At 41.7% G+C, this 26290-nt stretch overlaps 1 protein-coding gene across 1 annotated transcript; it reads left to right on the top strand.

Moving 5' to 3' along the window:
- On the top strand, nucleotides 1–25929 carry snta1.S (syntrophin, alpha 1 S homeolog). The gene is made up of 8 exons (XM_018238462.2): nucleotides 1–295; nucleotides 5217–5402; nucleotides 16399–16582; nucleotides 19781–19967; nucleotides 20101–20231; nucleotides 22600–22796; nucleotides 23916–24103; nucleotides 24993–25929. Exons 1-8 carry the CDS (start codon nucleotides 40–42, stop codon nucleotides 25083–25085), a joined length of 1422 nt encoding a protein of 473 aa, XP_018093951.1. The 5' UTR covers nucleotides 1–39; the 3' UTR covers nucleotides 25086–25929.
- Nucleotides 25930–26290: the final 361 nt, after the last annotated feature.

Genomic DNA, 26290 nt, shown 5'->3' with positions numbered 1-26290 from the left:
CCTTCTCCCTCCCTCACTGCTTGTCCGGCCACTCTGGCCATGGCTTCCCCGGGCACGGCTCATCGGAGCGGACTGCTGGAGCTGCGCTGTCCCGGGGAGCGCTGGCTGCGGGTGTTGCTGCTGCTCGGGGAAGAGACTCTGAGCTTCACCCCGGAGTCTGAGCCTGGGGCAGCGGAGGAGAAGGCGGTAAACTGCGCGGAACCTGCTGGAGGCGTCCCGGAGTCTGTGATTAACCTGCGCCGGACTGTCCGGGTAGTGAAGCAGGATGCGGGCGGGCTGGGAGTCAGCATTAAGGGTAAGGGAACTACTGGCATCATACGTGTACTCCTGTAAAAGAGACCACCCTCCTACTACTACTACTACTACTACTACTACTACTACACACCCAGGCTTTGCCAACTCACTCTGCTGCTTTGCCCACGGGTTCACCCTATGAATAACTACCCGGCTATAAAGCAAATGTCACACCAGCGCTCTCTTCCTCTAGTGCCCCTCCCTCTGTCTTGTGGGAATTCCAGACTGGTGCCCAGTTTCACAGTTCCACCAAGTAGCAGCCCTGTTACTGTATATATGCCATTCTGTGTTGTGCCCTGGTTAAACACTGGCAATATTAACTCTGCTAATGTAGGGCCCAGCTCTCTCTAGGGTATTCCTTTGTATCACCCCATTATAGTGCCCAGTGACACACTCTTATACAACCTTGTGCCCTGCTATACTGCCCAACTTCCATACTGGTATTAGCCCAGAATATTGTCCAGAGCATAAACCTAGTAGCCGTCTGCAGTGCCCAACTTTCCCTCTGTCCCAGTACAGAGCCCACCAGGCTAAGGGCATTCCTAACTACAACCCTGCTATAGTGCCCAGCTTTGATGTCTTTCATACCACTACCCTGTACAGGTAATATCTGTCCATCTCTCTCTAAGGCATCCCTGACTAATACCCTGATACAATGGGCAGCTTTCACTTTGACATTACTAAGTAGCCCAGTACAGTGTACAGGTTTCATTGTGCCGTCACTTACTGCCCCTTTATAGTGTCCAGCTTTCACTCTGACTGCATCTTTCTCTTTACCTTATAGTGCCACCATGTAAAGCCAACTTCTTCTCTTTCAGGCGCAGGCTTATCTACCTTGTCATAGTGTCCAATTCTCATTGTGTCATTCCTGTCTCATTACAGTGCCCACATTTTATTGTGACATCCCTATTTTATTATGGCGCCCACTTCTCATTTCCCCATCTCATTTGTTGCCAAGCTCTCCGCGGCATTTCTATCCACCTCATTATAGTGTCCATGCCCAAATCTCTCTCCCAAGTGACATCCCCACCTATCATGCTATTGTGCCTACCTTTTACTGTGGCATTTCTGCTTAGTGTTGGACTGGGTTGCCAGGGGCCCACCAAAAAACCTTAGACCATGGGCCCACTTTCCAAACTATTATTCCTCCTCTACTCACTTAACCTCTTTATTCTCCAAGTCTTTTATATCTACTTACTATACTCTATTGTTCCATTATCAAGCCTCTTTTTTCCTAAAAAGAAATAGGGAATGGCCATAATATATGCCCAATAGTTAGAAGCAAGAGGGCCCACTGACACCTGCAGGGCAGCCATCAGGGGGGGACAGGGAGGAGAGTTGTAGGGGGCCCCGAGGGTAAGGGGGGCCCCGGCCATGCCACACTTACTTGATAAGTCGGGCCCCCCATCTTTCTGAGAGCTGCATGGATGTTTAAGGGGCCCTGGCCACCAATTTTCTTATAATGTGGGGGGGTGGGCCCTGGCCACCAATTTTTTTTCTCATGTGGGGTCCTAGCCACCAATATTTTTTATGGGGGGGCCCTGGCCACAAATGGTTTTTATGGGGGGCCCTGACCACCAATATCTTTTTATTTTTTATTAACATGTGGGAACTCTAGCCACCAATATTTTTTTTGTTTTTTTACTGTGTGGTGGGGGACGGACCTGTGGGGGTGGGGAAGGCGGACCTGTAGGTGGGGCTTGCGGTGGGTGCAGCCGAGGGGGTCCAGGAAATGTTGTCGTATGGGGCCCTGCGATTTCTGATGGCGGTCCTGGACACCTGGGCCCACCAGGAGTTTTGCTGGTATCCCGGTGGGCCAGTCCGACACTGTTCCTGCCCTTCTCATCATTATTCAGACCTCTTCCCATGCCCTCTCCTCATTGTGCCATAATAATGTACCAGTGGATTCTGTGGCAATGCCAAAGCTTCCCCCCAGGATGCTTAACTCTCACTATACTATTGCTGCCCAGCTTTATATGTTATGTTTCTACTGACATTAGCAACTGTAAATCTGTGGCTCGTTCTAACTTAACCAATGCTGCCTGCTTTGGTACCCCAGCTTTATATGTGTGCTCATCTCCCCATACAAATTCACCTCTGTATGCAACTTCTATGCAAATTATTTTGACAATAATGACCTTATCTGCTGTGTAACGTCTGCTGGCAGTGCCCCAGTACTTTGCCTGTAGATCAGTGCCCCTGGCACTCTCATTGATGCCTGCCCTTTTAAAGGGGGATTCCTGACGATGCAGGGTTGTGTTTCCATTGGGCTCTAATAGTAACATTGGCATAGTTGGCCCCATGTGTTAATAACACTTTAGCCACAAACTCAAACTTTAGCTCTAAACAGTTGTAGGTTTATGGGGGATGCTGAACCTTGTAGTTTATTTGCTTCATACCCAAAGACTTGTACACACCCAGAACCAGACACATGCACTGATATGGGTTTTGCTAGATGGGTCCCCAGGTTACCAGTGTAGTCTGGCTGTAACCAAACTTCTTAAGGACATGAGAATTGCACTGGGCAGCCTCTGTCACAACACCGAACAATGCCAGCTGGAACGTGATTAAGAGTGAAGGCATTAGGGAACAGTAAAAGATAAATAATAAGGGTCACTGCTTAGCCTCCTGGGTCCTACAGGACAAAATAGTTGGACGCATTAAAATACAACTTATATTGGTTTGTTTGGGGGAGTGTGACACTGCTGGGACTAACAACCCACCTTCTTCTCCTTGCCCCCCCCCCCCCCAAACGACTTTCTCCATCATGATGCAGTACACAGGAAAGTGATATCTCTGCATGTGCAAGGATAAGAATCTTGCATTTTGGAACGTATTAATAGTTTTAAAGAGGAAGGTAAACTTTAAATTAACTGAGTTCTGATTTTATTCCACTGGCATTATAAACGGTGACTGAATGCAGCATGCTTTTGTTAGAAAAATGGAGGGTGGTTGCTCTGATTCTGGAGGGCTGCTCACTCAGAATTACTTTGTCACATATCTCCTAATCCTAAAATAGCACCAGATTGCATGTCCGATTTAGCTGAAGCCTGTTGCTGTCTTTCTAAAGGGTCAGTGTGGCTGATAGGAAATCATCAAGGACTCCCAGAAGGGAGAAGGTGTGTTCCAAAGGTACAGAAAAAGTCCTTCCTGGATTTTTTGATGCCTGGGGAATGTTCAGAATCAATTTAAGGATCATTTGTCCCCCCTTAAAGGTCGCAATACCTAGGCAGTTTATTACCGTTGATAAGGTCCTCAAGAAAACCTGCCCGAGTAATCTAGTGGCAGTTACACTGATTTTTCCAGCTTAGTCACAAAGTGTATTAATGTCAGTGACATGTTTAAGGGCTCAGTCCCTCCTAGGCCCAAAAGGGGTTATGTAATAAAAGGCACTAAGTTTGCCCATGAGCAGTAACCCACAGCAACCAATCAGCAGGTAGCATTTACTGGTCACCTGTTTAAAAGCAAACATCTTATTTGTTGTTATGGGTTACTGCTCCTGGGCAAACTTAGTGACTTTTATTAAAAGTGTACTAATGACAGTGACATCTTTAAGGGCTTAGTTCCTCTTCATTTTTTTCTCACCATTGTATTAATTTAATGAAACCATAATACAATGCTTTATATTACTTTTGCTTTATTTTACTTTTTTTAAGCAGCCATTGTATCAAGCTGTCTGTCCTCAACCCTCCCTATTACTTCCCTTAGCCAAACTATTGTGTTATACGGCAATCCCCAGACAATAAGCCATAAGGCAAAGTTGACATTTTCGAAGCAGGAACACCTTCCTAAGTTTTCCTGCAGCTCAAAAAAATACCGTAAACTATGCAGGTACAGATTTTCTCTAAAATACAATTCAGCATTAAAAAATTAGGAGTATAGTAATCCTATAAAACCAATTTATCCTTTAGGCCAGAATATGATAGAGAAAATAAATTATTTGGGCTGTTATTTCCTAGAGTTTTTGGAGTCATCTGAAAATGTCTTTTTACGTTCTAGAAATGCAGAATTAGAAACAGATGAAAGCGTTACTGGAAAAATAATATTTTTTTTCCAGCTGCTTCTATATAATGTAACAGTCATTAAAGGGAAACTAAACCCCCTTAGTTACAAGAGCTTCCCTTAACAGCCCTCCTTTGGCCCCTTTCATCTCTCCCTCCCCAAACAGCCTATTATGTAAAAAAGTGCCCCCTTTGAAAACCTGAGCTAAAATTGCAGATCAGAGCAGCAGACTCCATCTTCTGTCCATTACGTTACTCTTAAGCTGGCCATAGATGTTGAGATTTTTAAAAGATCAGATCCTGATCTGGGGGGGCAATGGAGGGAAGTGGAAGGGGGCTTTTATACCTAGGGGGATTTAGTTCTCCTTTAAGTACATGGTTGCTTTGCACTTTACTGCATTACCCTCTGAAAAAATTGCCATGATTACACTTTGGGCCTAGGAGGGACTGAGCCCTTAAACATGTCACTACCATTAGTACACTTTGGGCCTAGGAGTGATTGAACTCTTGAATCACTACTCACCTCATACACCTTATACCAGCGATCCCCAATGAGTGACTTGTGAGTAACATGATGCTCACCAACCCCTTGGATGTTGCTCCCAGTGGCCTCTAAGCAGGTGCTTATTTTTTTAAAAAACCATGTATACTACCAAACTGAGTCTCCAGTAGGCTGCCAGTCCACATAGGGGTTACCAGTAGTCAATCAGCCTGTATTTGGCACCCCCATGCCAAATTTTTCGTGCTTTTGTTGCTCTTCATTTCTTTAAATAAAATAAATTTGAATGTGGCACACAGGAAAAAAGTTTGGAGACCCCTGCCGTATACCATTTATCTAGGGATGGATAAATATTTCCTTGGTGTATATATTGAAGAACAGTTCCATACCAATACATTAATAGATATATTTGTTTTCACAAGGTGGCAAGGAGAACAAGATGCCCATCCTTATCTCCAAGATTTTCAAGGGCTTGGCTGCTGACTTGACAGGATCATTATATGTGGGGGACGCCATCCTATCTGTTAATGGGCTAGACCTGTCAGAGGCCACTCATGATGATGCTGTGCAGGTGCTAAAGAAGAACGGAAAGGAGGTGGTACTGGAAGGTGAGCCTACGTTTGCCTGTTGTGATTTAGATGCCTTAGAGAAAAATATCTTATTATTATCATTTATACAGCAACAGCATATTCTGCAGCACTTTATAGTATAGTATACACTTTATGCAGGGATTATATTGAGGGTTCCATAGAGCAAATAGGAGTTAGAGGGACGGTTATAGGAAGCAGTAGGAGGAATTATAGGGAGGGTTTTATGGAGCAATAGGAGGAGTTACAGGGAGGATTATAAGGAGCAATAGGAGGAGTTAGAGGAACAGTTATAGGGAGCAGTAGGAGGATTTATAGGGAGGGTTATTTGGAGCAATAGGAGGAGTTACAGGGAGGGTTATATGGAGCAATAGGAGGAGTTACAGGGAGGGTTATATGGAGCAATAGGAGTCATATGAAGGGTTATATGGAGCAATATGAGGAGTTATAGGAAAGGGTTATATGGAGCAATAGGAGGAGTTATAGGGAGGCTTATATGGAGCAATAGGAGGAGTTATAGGGAGGCTTTTATGGAGCAGTAGGAAGAGTTATAGGGAGGGTTATATGGAGCAATAGGAGGAGTTACAGGGAGGCTTATATGGAGCTATAGAAGGAGTTACAGGGAGGGTTATATGGAGCAATAGGAGGAGTCATATGGAGGGTTATATGGAGCAATAGGAGGAGTTATAGGGAGGGTTATATGGAGCAGTAGGAAGAGTTATAGAGAGGTTTATATGGGGTCATAGAAATTATAGGGAGGGTTATAGGGTGCCGTAGGAGAAGCTATAAGGAGGATTATATGGAGCAATAGGGGGAGTTATAGGGAGGGTTATATGGAGCAATAGGAGGAGTTATAGGGAGGGTTATATGGAGAAATATGAGGAATTATAGGGAGAGTTATAGGGAGAAATAGGAGGAGTTATAGGGAGGGTTATATGGAGCAATAGGAAGAGTTATAGGGAGGGTTATATGGGCAATAGGAAGAGTTATAGGGAGGATTATATGGAGCAGTAGGAAGAGTTTTAGGGAGGGTTATATGGGGTCATAGGAATTATAGGGAGGGTTATAGGGAGCAGTAGGAGAAGCTATAGGGAGGATTATATGGAGCAATAGGGGGAGTTATAGGGAGCGTTATATGGAGAAATAGGAGGAATTATAGGGAGAGTTACAGGGAGCAATAGGAGGAAAATTTGGATTTACAAACATAATTCAAATAATTTGCATCAAATGAATCTTTAAACAGAAAAGAAAAAGCCATATTTTTTCCTCAATAATCTGTATCAGACTCTCTCATATAAACTTCTTTTAGATCATAAAATATTAGCCTCTTAACATACTCAGTAGACAAAAGTAATGTTGAAAATTTGTTTCGTACATTAATATCGCTGAGTGTATGGCCACCTTTAGGCCAGAACAAGACATCAGACAAGTCGACACATTCAGAGTGCAGTAGAATAGATATGACCACAGTGCTCTTTTTAGATAACTAACCCTAACCCCATATTGGATCTCTCTTTGTTTTATGGAAAATCTCCCAGAAAATCTCCAGATTCTGGGGCAACTGGAAGCTCAAACTGCATTGTGCCAGGAAAGTGAATGAAGGCATAAACAGCATCAGCTGAGAAGCCCATAAAGTTCTTGAGTATAGTTTTACCAATTAACATTATTTCTGGTATATCAGACTCAGGCCCAGTATAATAGTGTAACCCTTTAATGGTTGTGTTTCTTTAACAGATTCAACTTGATCTCCTCACATTGCACTTGATAGGTTTTCAATTGCTGCAGTTTGTTCTCCCAGGAGTTATATGGAGGGTTATATGGAACAATAGTAGGGGTTATAGGTTGAGTTATATGAGCAGTAGGAGTTCTTATAGGAAGGGTTATATTGACCAGTAGGAGAGGGTATAGTTATGGGTTAAACTTCCAGTCTATTCTATATGAAGTGGGTATAATTTGCAGTGGGAGACTGAGTTATATGAATAACTGTGCCGCTTACAGAATAATATTTGACTTAGTCACTAGTTATTGGGTGCAGGTACTAAAATGTACGACTGTGTTAGTTTATATAGTGTATTTACTACTTCAGTTTCACTCTATCCCATGTCTTCTGTTGAATTTTTTCTGCTTTTGATGGTTTCCCACACAGCTGTTTAGGGAACTGTGCACATTCCAGGGATGCTGGGAGGGGAATGTGGGAGGCATCAGTGCAAGGGGAGCCGACACAGGCATCTCACAGAATAAAAGTGCTTAGCCAGAGCTTACTGGGTCTCACACTGAAACCAGTGGGATCCATTCACTAATGTAAACCCATTAAGTCAAGTTTTAGTTTTTGGGGGCCCTGCAAGAAGGCTGCAGCCAAATCTAGAAGAAATAATAAATAAGGGTTTTCTCACCTTTGGCCTTCCAGCTGTTGTTGAACTGTAACTCACGTTATCTTTAAAAGCTAAAAGTTGGTTAAGGGTCCCATACGTAAAATAACAGCTTGGTGGTCGCAGGCTAATCAACAGGTATAGGGCTGTGTGCTCAACACCTCTGATGTACGTAGTAAAATTATTTAAACAAATGATTATATTATAGTCAGTGCCCCTTTAATGTTATGGGCATGCACAAAAAATGACTGATCTCCATTGAGCGTTAATGGCTGCACACTGACTGACCTCAGTTACTGCTATGTTGGGTGGTGAAACCCATAAAAATATCTTATACATCAGAAACAACCAAAAATGGGTACTTGCCCAATTTGAGCTCATGTAAAGGGGAACAGTATGAGGGGAATAAAGCATCATGGGTACAGTGCAGAAGAAGTAAGCGTAAGACTATAGTAACTGCACTGGAAGAAGGTTGAGTATTCCTGAGTTGTAGTAGTTCCTGAGTAGAAAACTAATAATGATGTTACTGGGGGGATGGTAATCTGTCTGGGGAGAGGGAAGGCTGGTACTGAGCTGATGAAAAGGAAGATGGAAGTACAGGATACAGACAAGAGAGATGAGGAGGAAAAGGGTGAAAAAAGAGATACATGTGAGAAGCAGATGAGAGAGGAGGGTTGGGCTGTTGCAGAGAGGTAACCGAAAGAGACAGCTGGACGTAGAGACTGGTGTTAATCAGGAAAAGAAAGGACAGATGAGGGAAAATAGACTCATACTAAACAGGAACAGAAAGAGACAGCTGGAGCTAGATAGGCTGGTACTAAACAGGTATAGAAAGAGAGACAGCTGAAGGTAGCTAGACTGGATCTAATCAGGTCTAGAAAGAGACAGTTAGGGTTAGATAGACTGGTACTAAAAATGTATAGAAAGAGACAGCTGGGGTTAGATAGACTGGTACTAAGTAGGTACAGTAAGAGACAGCTGGGGTGGATAGGCTGGTACTAAACAGGTATAGAGAGAGGCAGCAGAAGTAGATTTTAGTAGACTGGTACAAAACATGTGTAGAAGGAGACAGCTGAAGGTACTGTAGCTAGACCGGTTCTTATCAGGTCTAGAAAGAGACAGCTAGGGTTAGATAGACTGGTACTAAACATGTATAGAAAGAGACAGTAGGGGTTAGATAGACTGGTACTAAACAGGTGTAGAAAGCACAGCTGGGGGTAAATAAACTTGTACTAAATAGGTACAGTAAGAGACAGCTGGGGGTAGGTAGACTAGTTTTAACCAGAAACAGAAAACAACAGCTGGTGGGGTTAGGGTTGCCACCTTTTCTGGAAAAAATACCGGCCTTTCTATATATTCATCTTTTTACCCTATTAATAACATTGGGATCAACCATCATTTTCACAGGCCAGGGGGCAACCCTAGGTGGGGTAGCATGCTGCATATAATACTGAATATGCCATTTAATATCTATCTTATCCTGGAACAGAGCTTGGTTAAGCTGCGGTTTACCTCATGGTTACCAGTGTCGGACTGGCCCACCGGGATACCAGGAAAACTCCCGGTGGGCCCAGGTGTCAGTGGGCCCTCATGCTGCTAAACATTTGGCCTATTTCATGGCCATTCCCTATTTCTATGAGAACAAAGAGGCCAAATAGATGGAATAATAGATTATAGTATTATTGTATGTAAAGAAAAGAGACTAGGAGAATAGAGGTTGAGTGAGGAGAGGAAGAATAATAGATTTGAGAAGAGGCCCCTGGTCTAAGGTTTTTGGGTGGGACTCTGATCTAACGTTTTTTTGGTGGGCCCCTGGTGTCCAACAGTGATGGTTACAATACAATTGCAGCGCTGCTCTCAAACCACTCTTCCCATAAATTATGTATTTTGCAACAGCTCTTTATTATACTTCACAGCAATGGTGGCTCCATTTTGTTACCCAGAATGCTGTGCTGCTCTGTGAGCCATTAGGGATTCAGGGCTGGTGGAGTGAGGAGTGAGTAAAAGTGGGTGAGAGGGAAATGGCAGGGTTTAGACTGAGAGAGGGAACACTAGTTCAAGGCAGGGAAGGTGGTGGTACACAAAAATGGGCCTGGGATATGAAACTGGACCTGTGGCTTCATAGAATGTAGCAGGAAGGGTGGGCAGAGAAGGAATGCTTTTGATGAAATGAGCTTCTGGTCATGTTACAGCAGTTGGGTTCTGTCCCAGATACAAAATGAAAGTGCTGGACGGTATGTACTTTGTGAGCATACAGAGCAGGGGTGTTATTGTTTCCACTGCCCCTGAGATACTTACATTGTACAATTACACTGACTAACTCATATCCTTACTGCTGAGTGGGGGGTATGGCTGATATATCAGTGTTTTTAACCCTGTTATGGACTAAAGGGACCCTGATCCATATAAGAAAGCTTAGCATAGCAAAGAAAACAATATTAAATAGAGATTTATATAGCAACAGAAAAATGCCAGGCACAAACATGATTAATGTTAAAAAGAGAAATATGGGGGTGATGGTAGTTTAAACCAGTTTGGCAAATGGCATGTGTAGTTATCTGAGACAGAATTCATTGACAGACACACACACAGGTGCATACGCATACAGAGGGGTGCACAGGTTCCATACAATATCCACAGGGAACCAGACACACACACACTCTTCCAGTGTGACTTTGTAGTAAAGGATCAGTGCCAGCCTGTAGCTGGCGGTCTCTCCTATCTCCCCCCGCAGGGCGGAACTAAACACTGACAGCTGATGGGCAGGATCTGACTGTCTGCTAGCCCTGCTAACGCCCATATAGTCGGTGGTAAAATATACCCTATTTATAAATAGGATTTATCTTACGTTTATTTCTCCTTACTTAGTAACGTATGAGGGGACAGCTTAGCATGGGCACACAACATTTTTTCTCTGTGTGTCTGATTTTGTGTAAGAGTTGGAGCTGCCATACTGCCTTCTCCATCTTTGCATAATTGTACTGGACATAAATGGCAACAGCTGTAGTTGCCATTAATGTGTAGGTGATTTTGCTGTTACTGTCTATGGAGAATGTACTGTATCTGACAAAAATTGATATATGCTAGCTGTAGCTTGACAAAGGCCCATATGTGGCTTGAAACGTTTTATCTGTCCAGACTATAAAGCCATTAAGTAACAATAAAGGCTTTTAAAACACATTTTGAATGGTGCTGTCCAGGTCTGGACTGAGAGTCAAAATAGGCCCTGGCATTTCAGGTACACAGAGGCCCGATAAGCCTACACACAGGCCCAAACTGCCCCCACCAGCCCACTAAATACTGACTTTCTATGGCACCTTATAGCAGCCCCTCTGGCATTTGCCAGAACCCAAAGATTGCCAGTCTGGACCTGGTGCTGTCTGTTTGTTTATGAACTATTTCCACGTGTGCCGTGCACCACCTATATGATATGATTGCATTTGCGTATACAGATCTTGACAAAACCAAGCTTGATAAAGGCCTATATGTGGCTTGAAATATATCTGTCCAGACTATAAAGCCATGAAGTAACAAATAAAGGCTTTTTAATTATATGCCTGAATTGTGCTGTCTGCTACATTTTTGGATTTCTAAAGTCGGTTGAAGTGGACACCGTTTGACGTACACCTGGTTGATTTATAAAGGAAAACATTTGGTGAATGCTGGCTGATTGTTTGTTCATCTTCTCAGCTGTATACATACAAATATACATACAGTAATACAGCACCCACATGCCAGGGAAACAATAACACCCCGCCCCCAAAAAAACCCACGTGTTTGTACAAGTTTAAAGCTGTTGTCTGTCCAAATGACTAAGTTTAAAGCTATCTGTCCAAGTTGAAAAGCTGTCTGTCCAAGTGTAAAGCTGTTGTCTGTCCAAGTTTAAAGCTGCTGTCTGTCCAAGTTTAAAGTTGTGTGTCCAAGTGTCTGTCTAAGTTTATAGCTGCTGTCTGTCCAAGTTTAAAGTTGTTGTCTGTCTAAGTTTATAGCTGCTGTCTGTCCAAGTGTAAAGCTGTTGTCTGTCCAGGTGTCTGTCTAAGCTTATAGCTGCAGTCTGTCCAAGTTTAAAGCTGTTGTCTGTCCAAGTTTAAAGCTGCTGTCTGTCCAAGTTTAACGTTGTCTGTCCAAGTGTCTGTCTAAGTTTATAGCTGCTGTCTATCCAAGTTTAAAGCTGTTGTCTGTCCAAGTTTAAAGCTGCACCTTGTCCAAGTTTAAACTTGTTGTATGTCCAAGTGTCTGTCTAAGTTTATAGCTGCTGTCTGTCCAAGCGTCTGTCTAACCTTATAGCTGCTGTCTATCCAAGTTTAAAGCTGTTGTCTGTCCAAGTGTTTGTCTAAGTTTAAAGCTGTTGTCTGTCCAAGTGTCTATGCTTCTGGACCTGTGTATCATTTGTGTTGGGGAAGTGTTCCTGTGGTTTCCATGGATGGCAAAGCAATATCAATTTTCATCAGAATGTGATAATTCTGTTTGGGCTATACAGACAGAAGGCACACCAAGGGGTGACACACTTTGGCCATTTTTCCCGCAAAGAGTGTCAGAATGGACACCGCAGCATTTTAATTGAGAATAGCATGGCAGATTTATCTTTGTGACCCTGGAAATGTCCCCTTTTTTAAAACTGGCCAACTGTCTGATCTCATGGCTAGATATCAGGGCTTGCTCTATGGGCTGTGTCACTCCCTTTACCACCTGCCATTGTTTGCCTTAAAGGAGAAGGAAAGGTAAAAAGTAAGTAAGCTTTATCAGAAAGGTCTATATAAATATACCAGTATATCATCAAAGTAATGGTGCTCTGTGTCCCCTGTCAAAAGAAACACCACATTTCTTTCCTTCTATTGTGTACACATGGGCTTCTGTATCAAACTTCCTGTTTTCAGCTTAAACCTCCAGGGCACGGCCTTGAGCATGCTCAGTTTGCTCCTCTCTCCCCTCCCTCCCCCCTCACTGCTGTAATCTGAGCCCAGAGCTATGAGTGAGCAGGGAGAGACTCGGGCAGGAAGTAATGTCACACCAGGCCAATATGGCAGCTGCTATCCTAAACAAACAGAGACAAAGTCTAGAGATGTTTACTCAAGTACGGTAAAGCATTCTGCAGAATTAATATAGGATTATAGTTTGTACTATTGTGGCTAATCTATTGGCAATAAACTGCTTCTGTAGCTTTTCTTCTCCTTTAAGGAGTAAGGGAAAGCCTCTGTCTAAGGCTAATGCTGCCAGCGACATGTAGGCAGAACTGCCAGCCTCTCATCACCTGCGTCATTTACTATTAGGGAAGAGAGAACTATTTTTCAATGTACAGTTTTGCTGCAAAATTTACATTTTAGCCAGCAGTGAACATTTTCTTTAATCCATGCTAGAATTTTGCAATGTATTCTGTTTCACCAGAAAAAAAACAAGAGTTTTTCCATGGGAAATAAAGTGAGAAAAAACTCCAATGGTATTATTAAAATTTCACCATTCCTTATTTTTGTAGTTGGAAAAAATAGTTTTTTTTTGCTCTGGAAAAAAAGTATATGGCCTTATTAGAATTTCTCCATGCTGTAAAAAAACTTTTATTTTGCACTAGGAAAAAATGCAGAGAATCTTTGACTCTTTCGCCATTTTACAATTTTTTGTTATTTTTCAAAAAATTTCCATGAAGTTTCACTCATCACTATTCATTTCTATTGGCCTTGGTCACAGGTGATAATGGATATTTGGGCTGCCACAGTTCTCCTTAATAGTTCCTTTTTAAAGGGGTTGTTCACCTTCCAAACACATATTTTTCAGATTTTTTTTATTTGTTACCGTTTTTTCAAAATTTAAGTGTAAAGTTGGATGTTTGTGTCTCTGCCATTTCAGTCTGGTAGCTCAGTAATTCAGGTGCTGAACTGTTACATTTAATTGTAACAATTCTTGTAATTGGTTACATTTAATTGCTACATTTTTCATCTGTGGAATATTAGCAGCTATTGTATCAATTCTAACATCTGCCTTTAATGACGGATTCAGGGATTCCGCTCAGCAGGGACAAAGATAACAAATGTATCAACTTAATGTATCAATTTACCGGGTCGGCGACCCCCCTCACAGAGCTGCTTCGAGGGTGAAAAATATATATTTTAGATTCATTATTAGAATAACACTTGCAAATAGAAGGTAAATGAAAAAAGTATGTATTTCTGGTGAACTATCTGAAATCAACAAAACTGAATAAAGTGCTGGAAGGTGAACAACCCCTTTTATGGGTGTTTTAAGTTGCTGCCCTTTCCTGAAAGGACTACGGTGATCAGACAGTATCACAGCCCTTTGTTGTGGCTGAGCAAAACTGCCAGTCAGCATAGGAACTAAAGGGAAGGCAGGAAAGTAAAAAAAAAAAACAAAAAAAAAACAGTGGTGTCATTTGCCATATTTCCCCCAATATGTAGCATTTTCTCTGAAATTCCAAATGCAGCTGCCATAAGCAGGGCCACTCCTGCCATGAAGCAAGGTGAGAATACACATCTCTCATCACTGCTCTCTAGATCATAGGGGAAAATTTACTAAAGTGGCTAACGCTGGCGAAAATTCGCTAGCGAAGGAGATAGACTCTGGCGCAACTTTGCAGAGCATTACTACGCAAATTCACTAAGTTTTTGATTTTACTGACCGTTACCTCTATCGCCAGACTTGCCTTCACCACCTCAGACCAGGCGAAGTGCAATGGAGTAGATAGGAGTTACTTGAAATTTTGTTGAAAAACGCTGGTGTCTTTTCTTTTTTTCAGGGTGATAGCCTGCAAAACTGCGCAATTTTTTTTTTAGGGTACCAAGATTCCCGCCTACATTTTCTAACATATGACATAAACTATACAGTGGGCACATGTGTAGGGCAATATAACAACTTTATTTTATTTTATTAAGGTTTCCCTGGCCTTGTGTAGTGTAATGTATTTGCAGCAACATATACGTCCATTGAACTTTAACTGCACGCTGTATGCAAATTACCCAACGCTAGCGTAACTTCAAACTGCTGATCACATTATCGCTAGCGCAACTTTGCAAGCATTCGGTACCCTGTGCGCAACTTCGGATCTTCGTGAATTAGCGTTGTCCAGGTGAATTTACGCCTGGCGAAGTGTTGCGATGTGCGCAAAGCCAGCACTGGTGGATTTTCGGAGGTAAGTAAATTTACACCCTAGTCTCTAGCATGATGTGCCATGTTGATTTGATGCGGCTCTTTCCTGATGAATTTTCAGCCTCCATTATCAGTCCAATTTGGGCCATTGTGTTGCCAACCTTTTCCAGTGAGTGGATCTTAAGCTTTAGCCAAAAACAGTGATGAGTGAATCTGTCCCATTTCACCATAAAATTTGTGAAAATGCTGCATAATTAGTTAAACGCATTGATTGTTTGCAGTGATTTTTCTCTGTGCAAACTGCATTAGAATCAATAGGCATTTTTCATGGCACCGTTTTTTCTTTTGCACAAAATACATTGGAGTCAATGGGTATTGTGTTACTGCGTTTTTCATGGTGACATTTTGCTGTGGTTCTGCAAAAATATTTGCCAGTGGCAAAATGTGGAATTTCACTGTAAAACTATGCCTGCTGAAAATTTTTGCTCATCATAATTCATCAATATCTCAGACAACTTAATGATCATGGGAGGAGCTAAGGATACTGTATATAATAACCTTAGTATTGCTGTGGAGCCCAGTTTGCTAGTTATGCCAATGTAAATGACTTTAGGTGCCCTATGCAAGATTGAAACCCATAACTGGCAGATAGTTAATCTCTGTGCTAACAATGCTCATTTCTAGTTGTAAATACTACAATTGTTTTACTGCCTTTACACTAAACTTCTTCTGTTTCTCCAGCTGTCGCTGTTTTTTCTGGAAATTCCCATGTTGCATGTGAGCTTATTCTTGTTCATGGAGAATTCCAGAAATCTTTCCCACTGCTGCATTCAGCCCTGTATATTTACATTGTAAGCTGGAGCCTAAAAAGAAGGGCCATCGAGATTAATCTGTTCGGAACATGCCTCATAGTTTGTAACCACTGCTCTAGAAGCTGGACCAGGGGAAAGCAAATAAATCCCAGATAAAGCCCAAAGGGTACTAATGACAGTGACATGTTTATGGGTCAGTCTCTCTTCATTAATACCAGTGATCCCCAACCAGTAGCTCGTGCGCAACATGTTGCTCTCCAACCCCTTGGATGTTGCTCCCAGTGGCCTCAAAGCAGGTGCTTATTTTTGAATTCCAGGCTTGGAGGCAAGTTTTGGTTGTATAAAAACCAGGAGTACTGTCAAACAGAGCCTCAATGTAGGTTGAAAATCCACATAGGGGCTGCCAAATGGCCAATCACAGCACTTATTTGGCACCCCAAGAACATTTTTCATGCTAGTGTTGCTAGAGTCCCCAACTCCTTTTACTTATGAATGTTGCTCAGGGTTCAGAAGATTGGGGATCCCTGATTTATACTAATGGCAGTGCCATATTTCAAGAATACACATAGGCAGTGAAGGGGATAAGCTTTTGTCCCTACCATTTTCAGAATGTATTTCCCTGAATGTATCCCTGTTAAAGGGATAGTATCCTTTAAAATAATAAGCCATTGGGCCTACTCTGACTTTAAGTAAGATCAGGCATCGGCAGCATAATTAATGATACCCCCCTTGTGTTTTTAGTAAAGTACATGAAGGAAATATCACCGTATTTTAAGGGCTCTCCCCCGAGTGGCTCACCTACGGCCACTTTACAGAAGAGAGGATCCCCCGCACTCCCGCCCCGGGAATATAAAGACGGAAAGAGCATCCCGCTGAGGATGTGCTATGTAACCCGTCGATTTTTACCAGCAGATGCAGAGCCCAGGTAAGAAAGGAGGCTGGGAGTTAATACAAATTATGCTTTCAAAAAGGGTTTAGTCAAAGTGAGTAAGAAGGCATTTTCACGGGATTACCCAGGGTTGCCATGTGTAAATTGTTTTCCATGCACCTGTTTTTAATGGTTCCAGATGGCAAGGAAATTTCAGGGATTTTTTGCCCGGGGGCAGATCAAATTTCCTGAGGGTGAGAAATCTCCTTCCTCGTGAGACATTGTCCTAAAAGGGGTTCGCTGAGCATGCTTGCCATGGCAGAAACAAACTATAAACATGCAAATACTCTATGCAGGGATGAAGGCATTAAGGGGCCACACTGATGTGTACAACGTAAAGGGGAAGCACAGAGTATAAAACTGGGAGCAATAGAAAAGAGAAGAAGTGGAAAGAGAACAGCAGAAGGCAAATGTTAATGGTTAAAGGGGTTGTTCACCTTTAAGTTACCGTTTAGTATGATATTCTCAGACTATTTGCAAATGGTTTTCATTTTTTATTTGTGTTTTTGAATTCGTTTTTTTTTTCAGCAGCTCTCTAGTTTGCAATTACAGCAATCTGGTTGCTAGGGCCCAAATGACCCTAGCAACCATGAATTGATTTGAACAAAACTGAAATATGAGTAGGAGAGGGCCTGGATAGAAAGATATGTCATCAAAAGTAGCAATAACAATACATTTATAAGCCTACAGAGCATAAGTTTTTAGAAGTGGTCAGTGACCCCCATTTGGACTACCATTGGACGCTGGAAAGAGTCAGAAGGTGAATAATTCAAAATCTATTGATTGAAAAGTTGCTTAGAATTAGCCATAATGTAAAATACTAAAAGTTAATTTAAAGGTGAACTACCCCATTAAACTATGAAAAATAAAAAAAGAAATGCCGAGAGAAAGGGTTACTGGAATAGGATAGGAAGTGTAGTTCCAGCACTGCTTGTAACTTTGGTAGATGTGGTCCATTCAGTGAAAGTATACTATTACATGTATGGAGTATATGGAGTTCTCTGAATCCATTTTCTGCATGTGTGGGATTAATGCAGTGTTTTGAATGGGTCTTCTGTAGTGATCTTTCTGGTATGTCTGGATTTAATGCAATGCTCCTAATCTGTCTGCTCCAGAAAAATGTTTAAATGTTGTCTGTCCAAGTTTAAAGCTGCTGTCTGTCCAAGTTTAAAGCTGTTGTCTGTCCAGGTGTCTGTCTAAACTTATAGCTGCAGTCTGTCCAAGTTTAAAGCTGCTGTCTGTCCAAGTTTAACATTGTCTGTCCAAGTGTCTGTCTAAGTTTATGGCTGCTGTCTGTCCAAGTTTAAAGCTGCACCTTGTCCAAGTTTAAACTTGTTGTATCTCCAAGTGTCTGTCTAAGTTTATAGCTGCTGTCTGTCCAGGTGTCTGTCTAAGCTTATAGCTGCTGTCTGTCCAGGTGTCTGTCTAAGCTTATAGCTGCTGTCTGTCCAAGTTTAAACTTGTTGTATGTCCAAGTGTCTGTCTAAGTTTATAGCTGCTGTCTGTCCAGGTGTCTGTCTAAGCTTATAGCTGCAGTCTGTCCAAGTTTAATGCTGCTGTCTGTCCAAGTTTAACATTGTCTGTCCAAGTGTCTGTCTAAGTTTATAGCTGCTGTCTGTCCAAGTTTAAAGCTGTTGTCTGTCCAAGTTTAAACTTGTTGTATGTCCAAGTGTCTGTCTTAGTTTATAGCTGCTGTCTGTCCAAGTTTATAGCTGCTGTCTGTCCAAGCGTCTGTCTAAGCTTATAGCTGCTGTCTATCCAAGTTTAAAGCTGTTGTCTGTCCAAGTGTTTGTCTAAGTTTAAAGCTGTTGTCTGTCCAAGTGTCTATGCTTCTGGACCTGTGTATCATTTGTGTTGGGGAAGTGTTCCTGTGGTTTCCATGGATGGCACAGCAATATCAATTTTCATCAGAATGTGATAATTCTGTTTCGTCTATACAGACAGAAGGCACACCATGGGGTGACACACTTTGGCCATTTTTCAGAATGGACACCGCAGCATTTTAATTGAGAATAGCATGGCAGATTTATATGCCATGTCTGGGTTTAATATAGTGCTCTGAATGTGTTTCTGTTGTGATCTTATTCACTTGTCTTGATTAATGCAATGACTATTATCCATTTAATGCAGCAATATAATTGATGTTATTGACATGTCTGGAGTTTATGGATTCTCTGAATCTGTTTTCTGCAGTGATCTTTTTGGCATGTGTGTGTGGTTAATGTAATTCTCTGAATTCATTTTCTACAAATTCTATGAATTTATCTTCTACAGTAATCTTACTGGCATGACTAAGGTTAATGCAATCATTTGACTCCATCTTTTGCAGTAATCTTACTGGCATGTCTGGGGTGCACTGAATCTTCTGTAGTAATCTTTATGGCATGCTTGGGTCAATGCAGTCCTCTGAATCAATTTTCTTCAGTGACTTAACTGCCATATCTGGGGTAAAAGAAAGGCTCAGGGTGACTGAAACACCAGCTGTAGGGATTCTGTCATGATTTTAATGATGTCGTTTTTATTTCTAAATTACACTATAAATAATTCACTTTACAATATAAAATGTGATTCCTGAACCAGCAAGTGTATTTTTTTTAGTTATTGGTGTGTAGGCAGCCATCTCAGGTCTTTTTGCCTGGTCATGTGCTTCCAGAAAGAGCCAGCACTTTAGGATGGAACTGCTTTCTGTCAGGCTCTTGTTTCTCCTGCTCAATGTAACTGAATGTGTCTCAGTGGGACCTGGATTTTACTATTGAGTGCTGTTCTTAGATCTGCCAGGCAGCTGTTATTTTGTGTCAGGGAGCTGCTATCTGGTTACCTTCCCATTGTTCTGTTGTTAGGCTGCTGGGGGGTGAAAGGGAGGGGGTGATATCACTATAAATTGCAGTACAGCAGTAAAGAGTGACTGAAGTTTATCAGACACAAGTCACATAACTGGGGCAGTTGGGAAACTGACAATATGTCTAGTCCCATGTCAGATTTCAAAATTAAATATAAAAAGAAAAATCTGTTTGCTCTTTTGAGAAATTGATTCAGTTAACTGATGTGTCTTGAAAAAATATTTTTTCCATGACAGTATCCCTTATATCTTGTAGACAGCCCCTGCATGGGTGGGACTAAGACAAACATCAGAGATAGGTTACAAGGTGTGTTTGACAGGCGGCATTGTTTGATGCTGTGTGGCTTTCTCTGTAGATACCTTGAGATCTGCTCAGCAGACGGAAGGGACGTGCTGTTCTTTCGGGCAAAGGATGAAGGTATGGCCCAATCCTGGTTTAATGCCATCCACACCAACGCCAGTGCTCTGACCCCCCGTGTGCGGGAGGATGTGAAACAGCTATTAGGCAAAGACATCAAACAGATGGGCTGGCTTACTGAGCAGGTATGTGGCTATGCCAGCAGTGGGCAGTGAGTGCCTTCTTATATACAGTTATACATATAACGGGACAGCCTGTAAGCCCTGTGAATGGACACATCATGCTGACGTTCTAATGCTCTGCTATATTAACCCTCAGCTCACCCAGGATGGAAACCGCAATCTGCTGGCCATTCTCACAGAGAAGGATCTCCTGCTGTACAACAGCCTTCCGCACTCCAGAGAGGGCTTTAGCAAACCTGCATTCTTTCACCCACTTATTGCCACCAGGTAAGTGTTAGTCAGGGATAAAAGGGGTTTGTTTGCCTCCTTAAAGGGGAACTATCTCGAAAATGAAAATTTCATATAAGCTCTCTTAATATCACACTGAAATAGGGAACTTTCTAAATGCAGTCAATTAAATATTCTGCATTGTTTCTGAAATAATCAAGTTTATGTTCATTATCCCTCTCTCAGCATCTGTTTCTCTTCTTTCCCTCTTCATGCAGTAGTTGGGTGACAGATATTCATTGACAGTTAGAGCCAATTTATCTTATAGGGGGGCTTTCCTAGCAGATGAATTAAGGCTCACTCAAATAACTGATTCTAATAAAAACAAAATCTAACAAAATAACTACCATTTGCACAAATCCTGCATGTAGATAGACATGGTGTCTGGTGATTATAATAGAGTGAGCTCTAATACATCTTCCAGGCAAAAGGAGCCCCCTTAAAATATATATTGGATCTAACTGTCAATGATTATCTGACACCCAACTCCGGCATGAAGAGTGAATGAAGAAAATGATAAAAGAGAGATAGTGAAGGTAAACTTTATTATTTCAGAAACGGTACAGAATTTTGAATTGATTATATTTAGAAAACAAAATCTTTCAGTATACTGTATGCTGAAGCTTATATTAAATTTTCATTTTTGTGATAGTTCCCCTTTAAGATTTTAATTGATCATTCAGTAGTCAAAGGATACCATTAGTGCTCTGTTCCCCTGTACTAAGCACAGTTCAGCAGGAACAGACCCCAATGTTTATTTGGTATTGGGAGTATGTTTGCTGCTCATGGTATACTAGTATCTTAAATATAGTAAAGCAATATATAAATATATGTTTTGAACTAGTCTGTCAATCCACCCAATACTGGATTATACCTGCCCACTGTTTGTTATTGAAGCAAAACAAATAAGAAACCAATTAGAAGGAGTGATCTGGGTCACTGAATAAGAACTGCCCCTCTGAATGAGTGCACCATTCTCGGCCCTGTCAAGGAAAGGCTGCAAAGTCCTCATCATTACGACAGATTTTGCTTTCAAGAACTTATACTGCCATCTAATGGTTAAATCCACAAACAGCAATACTGGATTTACCATTTCTGTTTTTTAGCTTTGGGAAATAGCAGCAGCAAGTAACACATACCATTACAATGCATTGCATACAATTACAACACGATTAATTGTTGTAACAAATATAAATTACACACACAGTACAGCAGTTGCCAAACTGTGGGATCATCCCCACATAGTTACATAGTTAAATTGGGTTGAAAAAAGACAAAGTCCATCAAGTTCAACCCCTCCAAATGAAAACCCAGCATCCATACACACACCCCTCCCTACTTTTAATTAAATTCTATATACCCATACCTATACTAACTATAGAGCTTAGTATCACAATAGCCTTTGATATTATGTCTGTCCAAAAAATCATCCAAGCCATTCTTAAAGGCATTAACTGAATCAGCCATCACAACATCACCCGGCAGTGCATTCCACAACCTCACTGTCCTGACTGTGAAGAACCCTCTACGTTGCTTCAGATGAAAGTTCTTTTCTTCTAGTCTAAAGGGGTGGCCTCTGGTACGGTGATCCACTTTATGGGTAAATAGGTCCCCTGCTATTTGTCTATAATGTCCTCTAATGTACTTGTAAAGTGTAATCATGTCCCCTCGCAAGCGCCTTTTTTCCAGAGAAAACAACCCCAACCTTGACAGTCTACCCTCATAATTTAAGTCTTCCGTCCCTCTAACCAGTTTAGTTGCACTTAGTCTCTGCACTCTCTCCAGCTCATTTATATCCCTCTTAAGGACTGGAGTCCAAAACTGCACTGCATATTCCAGATGAGGCCTTACCAGGGACCTATAAAGAGGCATAATTATGTTTTCATTCCTTGAGTTAATGCCCTTTTTTATGCAAGACAGAACTTTATTTGCTTTAGTAGCCACAGAATGACACTGCCCAGAATTAGACAACGTGTTATCTACAAAGACCCCTAGATCCTTCTCATTTAAGGAAACTCCCAACACACATAGTAACCTTGTGAAGTTGCTGCAGGTGTGTTTTTGCCATGAGACAAGGGGAGATACTTAACTTGAGACACACTTTACCACAAGCAAAGCATTGTCTCCACTGGTAACTTTAAGAGCCACATTTCCATTTTCTAACTAGAAATTAGGCTCTTTAGGCCCCAATATGGACTGTGACATACTGCACTGCACTGAGTAAGGTAGCACAGTGGTTAGCATCACAAAGCAATAGTTAACACATCCCATTACAAATCCCTTAGTAGTTTAGTGGAAAGAACAGTTATTTGTACTTTGTGATATGTTTTTTTATTTACATTTATACATCTTACCCCCTCTCTTTTAGACTGGTACATTCTGGGCCCTCAAAAAGTTCTCCTCTCTACGAAACTGAGCTGGCATTTGCTTTGCGCTCTGGTACCCAGAAAGGGGTGGAAACACACCTTTTCAGTGTAGAGACGCAGCGGGAGCTGGCAACCTGGACACGGACGCTGGTGGACGGCTGTCACAGTGCAGCTGAACTTATAAAGGAGGTGACCACAGGTGAGAGTTAAGTTTTATGAGACTGGTAAGGAACGTACAAAACCACGGAGGTAGATGCAATAGCAGTTTGCCAGGTATAGTAGCCCATATTGACCAATCAGCCTGTTGTATTTACTGGCCAACTGTATGAAAGCAATTGGCTAAGGGTTACTGACCCACTGGAAAATGTGAGGCTGGTGGCACACAAGACCCTTCTGTTCTAAAACCTAAAAATGTTCTGGTGAGCAATCTTAAGGTTAATAAGCTGACTGGTGCTACGTATTTCATGCCACTTAGCCCCCTTCTACACTGTGTTAATGTGGGTGAACTGTATCCCTTGTACCATGCCACTTGTGGCCCCTACTGGGCAGTTGTGGGGTCTGCTCCCTTGGTTGTTATGCCATTGTTTCCCATTTCGGTAAATATCTACCTTGAATCAAAGAGGATGAGTGAAAAAAATCAAATAAGTGTAAACCTGCTGTTTCAACACACACCATCCATCATGTGATAAATATTCGATTTTGTATAGATTAGAAACAGACCAGGAATCAGCAGTACTTACGTAGTCTGCAATCACCTTTTATTGGTGTATTCTCACTCACTACATGTTTCGGGAGTTAGTCCATTTTTCACGTGAGAATACACCAATAAAGGGTGATTGCAGACTAAGTACTGCTGATTCCTGGTCTGTTCTCTACAAAATGAATATCTACCTGTATATTCTCTTTGTTTGCCTAAGAATTGGTGTTTCTTGCATTGTCTGGAGCCCTTCAAAAACTAGGCTCATATTAAATCCACTTGCTGAATGTCTAATAAGCAGTTCATGAAGATGCATGCTGAAAACTACAATGATATTTATGGATCTCTAAGAAACAATTTCGCAGTGCTGCACACAAAACATTTACCGGTGACAATTAAAATTGGGGAGGTGACCTCCTCTGGTGAAGCACCCAGTGGTGCAAAAAGTTTAAGAAGGGCAGAGCATGGCGGCCATGTGGCGCTAGGATGCACCACTGGTAGTTTGGTATGCACTTTTTGTTGCATAACGCTAATTGTCTCAAATGTAACCACTCGACAGTATATATTATATGAAGGAGACGTTATTTCCTATATAAACACATCTCTCTTTCCTCCACACAGCATGTACATGGGATGGGAATGAGTGTGCACTGTCTATACACATTGATCAAGGTTTCACTCTCTTTGTGGAGGAACCCGGCCTTAACAAGGTGATACACTTCCACCAGCCATTTGAGAAGCTCCGTATGTCTTCTGATGATGGGGTCAGAATGCTGTATCTGGAATTCGGCAATCCTGAGGCAGAACTTGTAAGTACTAAATGGTCATAATTGTGCTAAATATGGAAATGTGACTTCACCACCTTCACCCATCACTATTCTTTTCAGGACCAACCTTATTAATTGCAAGGCATAATTTGGACCATTTTGGTGGGGCCCTTAAGACTTAAAAGGACTCTTAGGAATTACCTATAGGGACCTGCGGTAGTTTAGTGAATTTCCCTTCACCCCTTCAAGCAGGTATGTTAGCTTAAAGGGCATCTATCATAGGAGTATTGTTTCCTACACTAGAGGTACATGCTAATAGAGCCAGCTTTCAATTTGGGGGAAACAATACTATTTTGCCCAAGAAATGTTCGTAGTGGCTGCTATGCCACCTGCACTGGGAAGGATCTCTCTATGTGTGTGTGACTATTTATGTTCATGTATAATGTCACACACATGCATATAATAAGAATTGCGCATTATTCGCATGAGAGTAACCAAACATGGCTGCCCACACTAGGAGCTCCCTCCCAACATGGGCCGCATGGTGACTACCAGTAGCATTTTATTGCAAAATAGAATTGTTTCCACCGACCGAAGTGTGAGTTCTATAGCCTGGGATCCAATTTTCCTGTGATATATGCCCAGTGATGTCCCTAGATGTCCTTTAACTGCCTGACTGGGTTACAAGCCAATATAAGCTGCTGCCCACCAATGCATGGTCAGGCAATGGGATCCTACAAGGGGAGCGGACCTGTGGCAGATTGACAAGTAGCTCTGAATGTGATATGCCAGGGCCTATAACATATATGTGGGCAGGGCTAGATTTTACCTGCAGTTCAAAATAAAATCAACTGCAAGCCCCAATATGCATGAGAGTGCCTCCATAAGCATGTTGGTGCATTTACTAACTGAGACTTCTACTTTCTTCTAGCAACTCGATCTGCACTCCTGTCCAAAAACCATTGTCTTCATCATTCACTCCTTCCTGTCGGCCAAAGTGTCCCGCCTTGGCCTTTACACCTAGGATATGGCAAAAGGTTGCAATCTTGGAAAAGTCCCTCGTGTCCATGGGCTAACCAAAATTAATCCCTAAAAGGTGCTGGACAGTAAGTCCAAAGTAAACAGCTCTCTGAAATGAATTAAATTCACACAAATGATATTTTTACTCGCCCAATGGCCATATTAACCACTTTTTAATTATGTCTGGATAAGTTTATTGCCAAGGAAATGTGAAACCATTTTTGTCTTTATGCGATTATGTTTGCAAATTCTTTGCGAGTTGCAGTTCCGCTAACCATGAATTATAGTGCCTTATAAATAAATATATATTTCTTTCTTAAAAAGTTTAATGCCATGGCTTCAGTGAGAATCCATGTCAGTCATTCTGATATACAGTGGGTTTTTTAGGGGACAAACAGAAGTACTGTGCCTTTAAATGACCAATATCTGCTACACATAATATACAGCAGCACAAATTCCAATTAACAATCTGGTTTCATTGTTCCCCGTTCTGAGCACAGGTTAGGGTTTGTTATAAAATATTAATATATATATATTCACAAATGAGCATAGAGGCAGAAATATATCTAGTTTTATTATTTAATATTAAATGAGCTATCCAACATGACTGCATAAGCTGCATTAGAACAAGGGCATTTGAGGTTTATTTTGGTTAATTTTACAAATTATTCAGCGTGTGGATATTTATATATATATGTGAATATATTTCAGTTTCATAATCCTCATCATTTGGAAAGGAATGGAGGAATTGACTTGCCCTTCAGAGTTGTACAATAAACAGTAAAATGTCTGAGCAAAAGGATCTGTTACATTATTTGTGCAACAATACAGTATTTGTGTGGGATGAATAACAGCTATATGTCTTTTTATATAAATCTATAAGAAATTTAATTTAACTGCAGGCAGTGCTGAGCCAAGCACTATTGGCACCCAAGCAATCCTACTTTACCTGGCGCACCTTCTGATCATCTGCTTCCCCAACCGATTTCCCTATGCGGATATCTTTCTCCCCCACCATCTACCCCCCTCACTTGGTCCACATGGTTCTCTTCCTTCCTCACCATTTGTTTGTGTCTGATTGCACTGCCTATTTCTTTTGCACCCCCCATTTCTTTTGCACTCAAGGCCCACACCTCTTTTGCCTACCCCTAGGCAACTGCAACTCTAGGCAAATGACTAGGGCAACCATTTCAGGAGCAAACTCTGGAA

Source organism: Xenopus laevis, chromosome 9_10S (assembly GCF_017654675.1).
Source record: "Xenopus laevis strain J_2021 chromosome 9_10S, Xenopus_laevis_v10.1, whole genome shotgun sequence".
Lineage (NCBI taxonomy): Eukaryota > Metazoa > Chordata > Amphibia > Anura > Pipidae > Xenopus > Xenopus laevis.
Note: the sequence above shows the minus strand (reverse complement) of the source record. Positions and strands in the feature narration are given on the sequence as shown.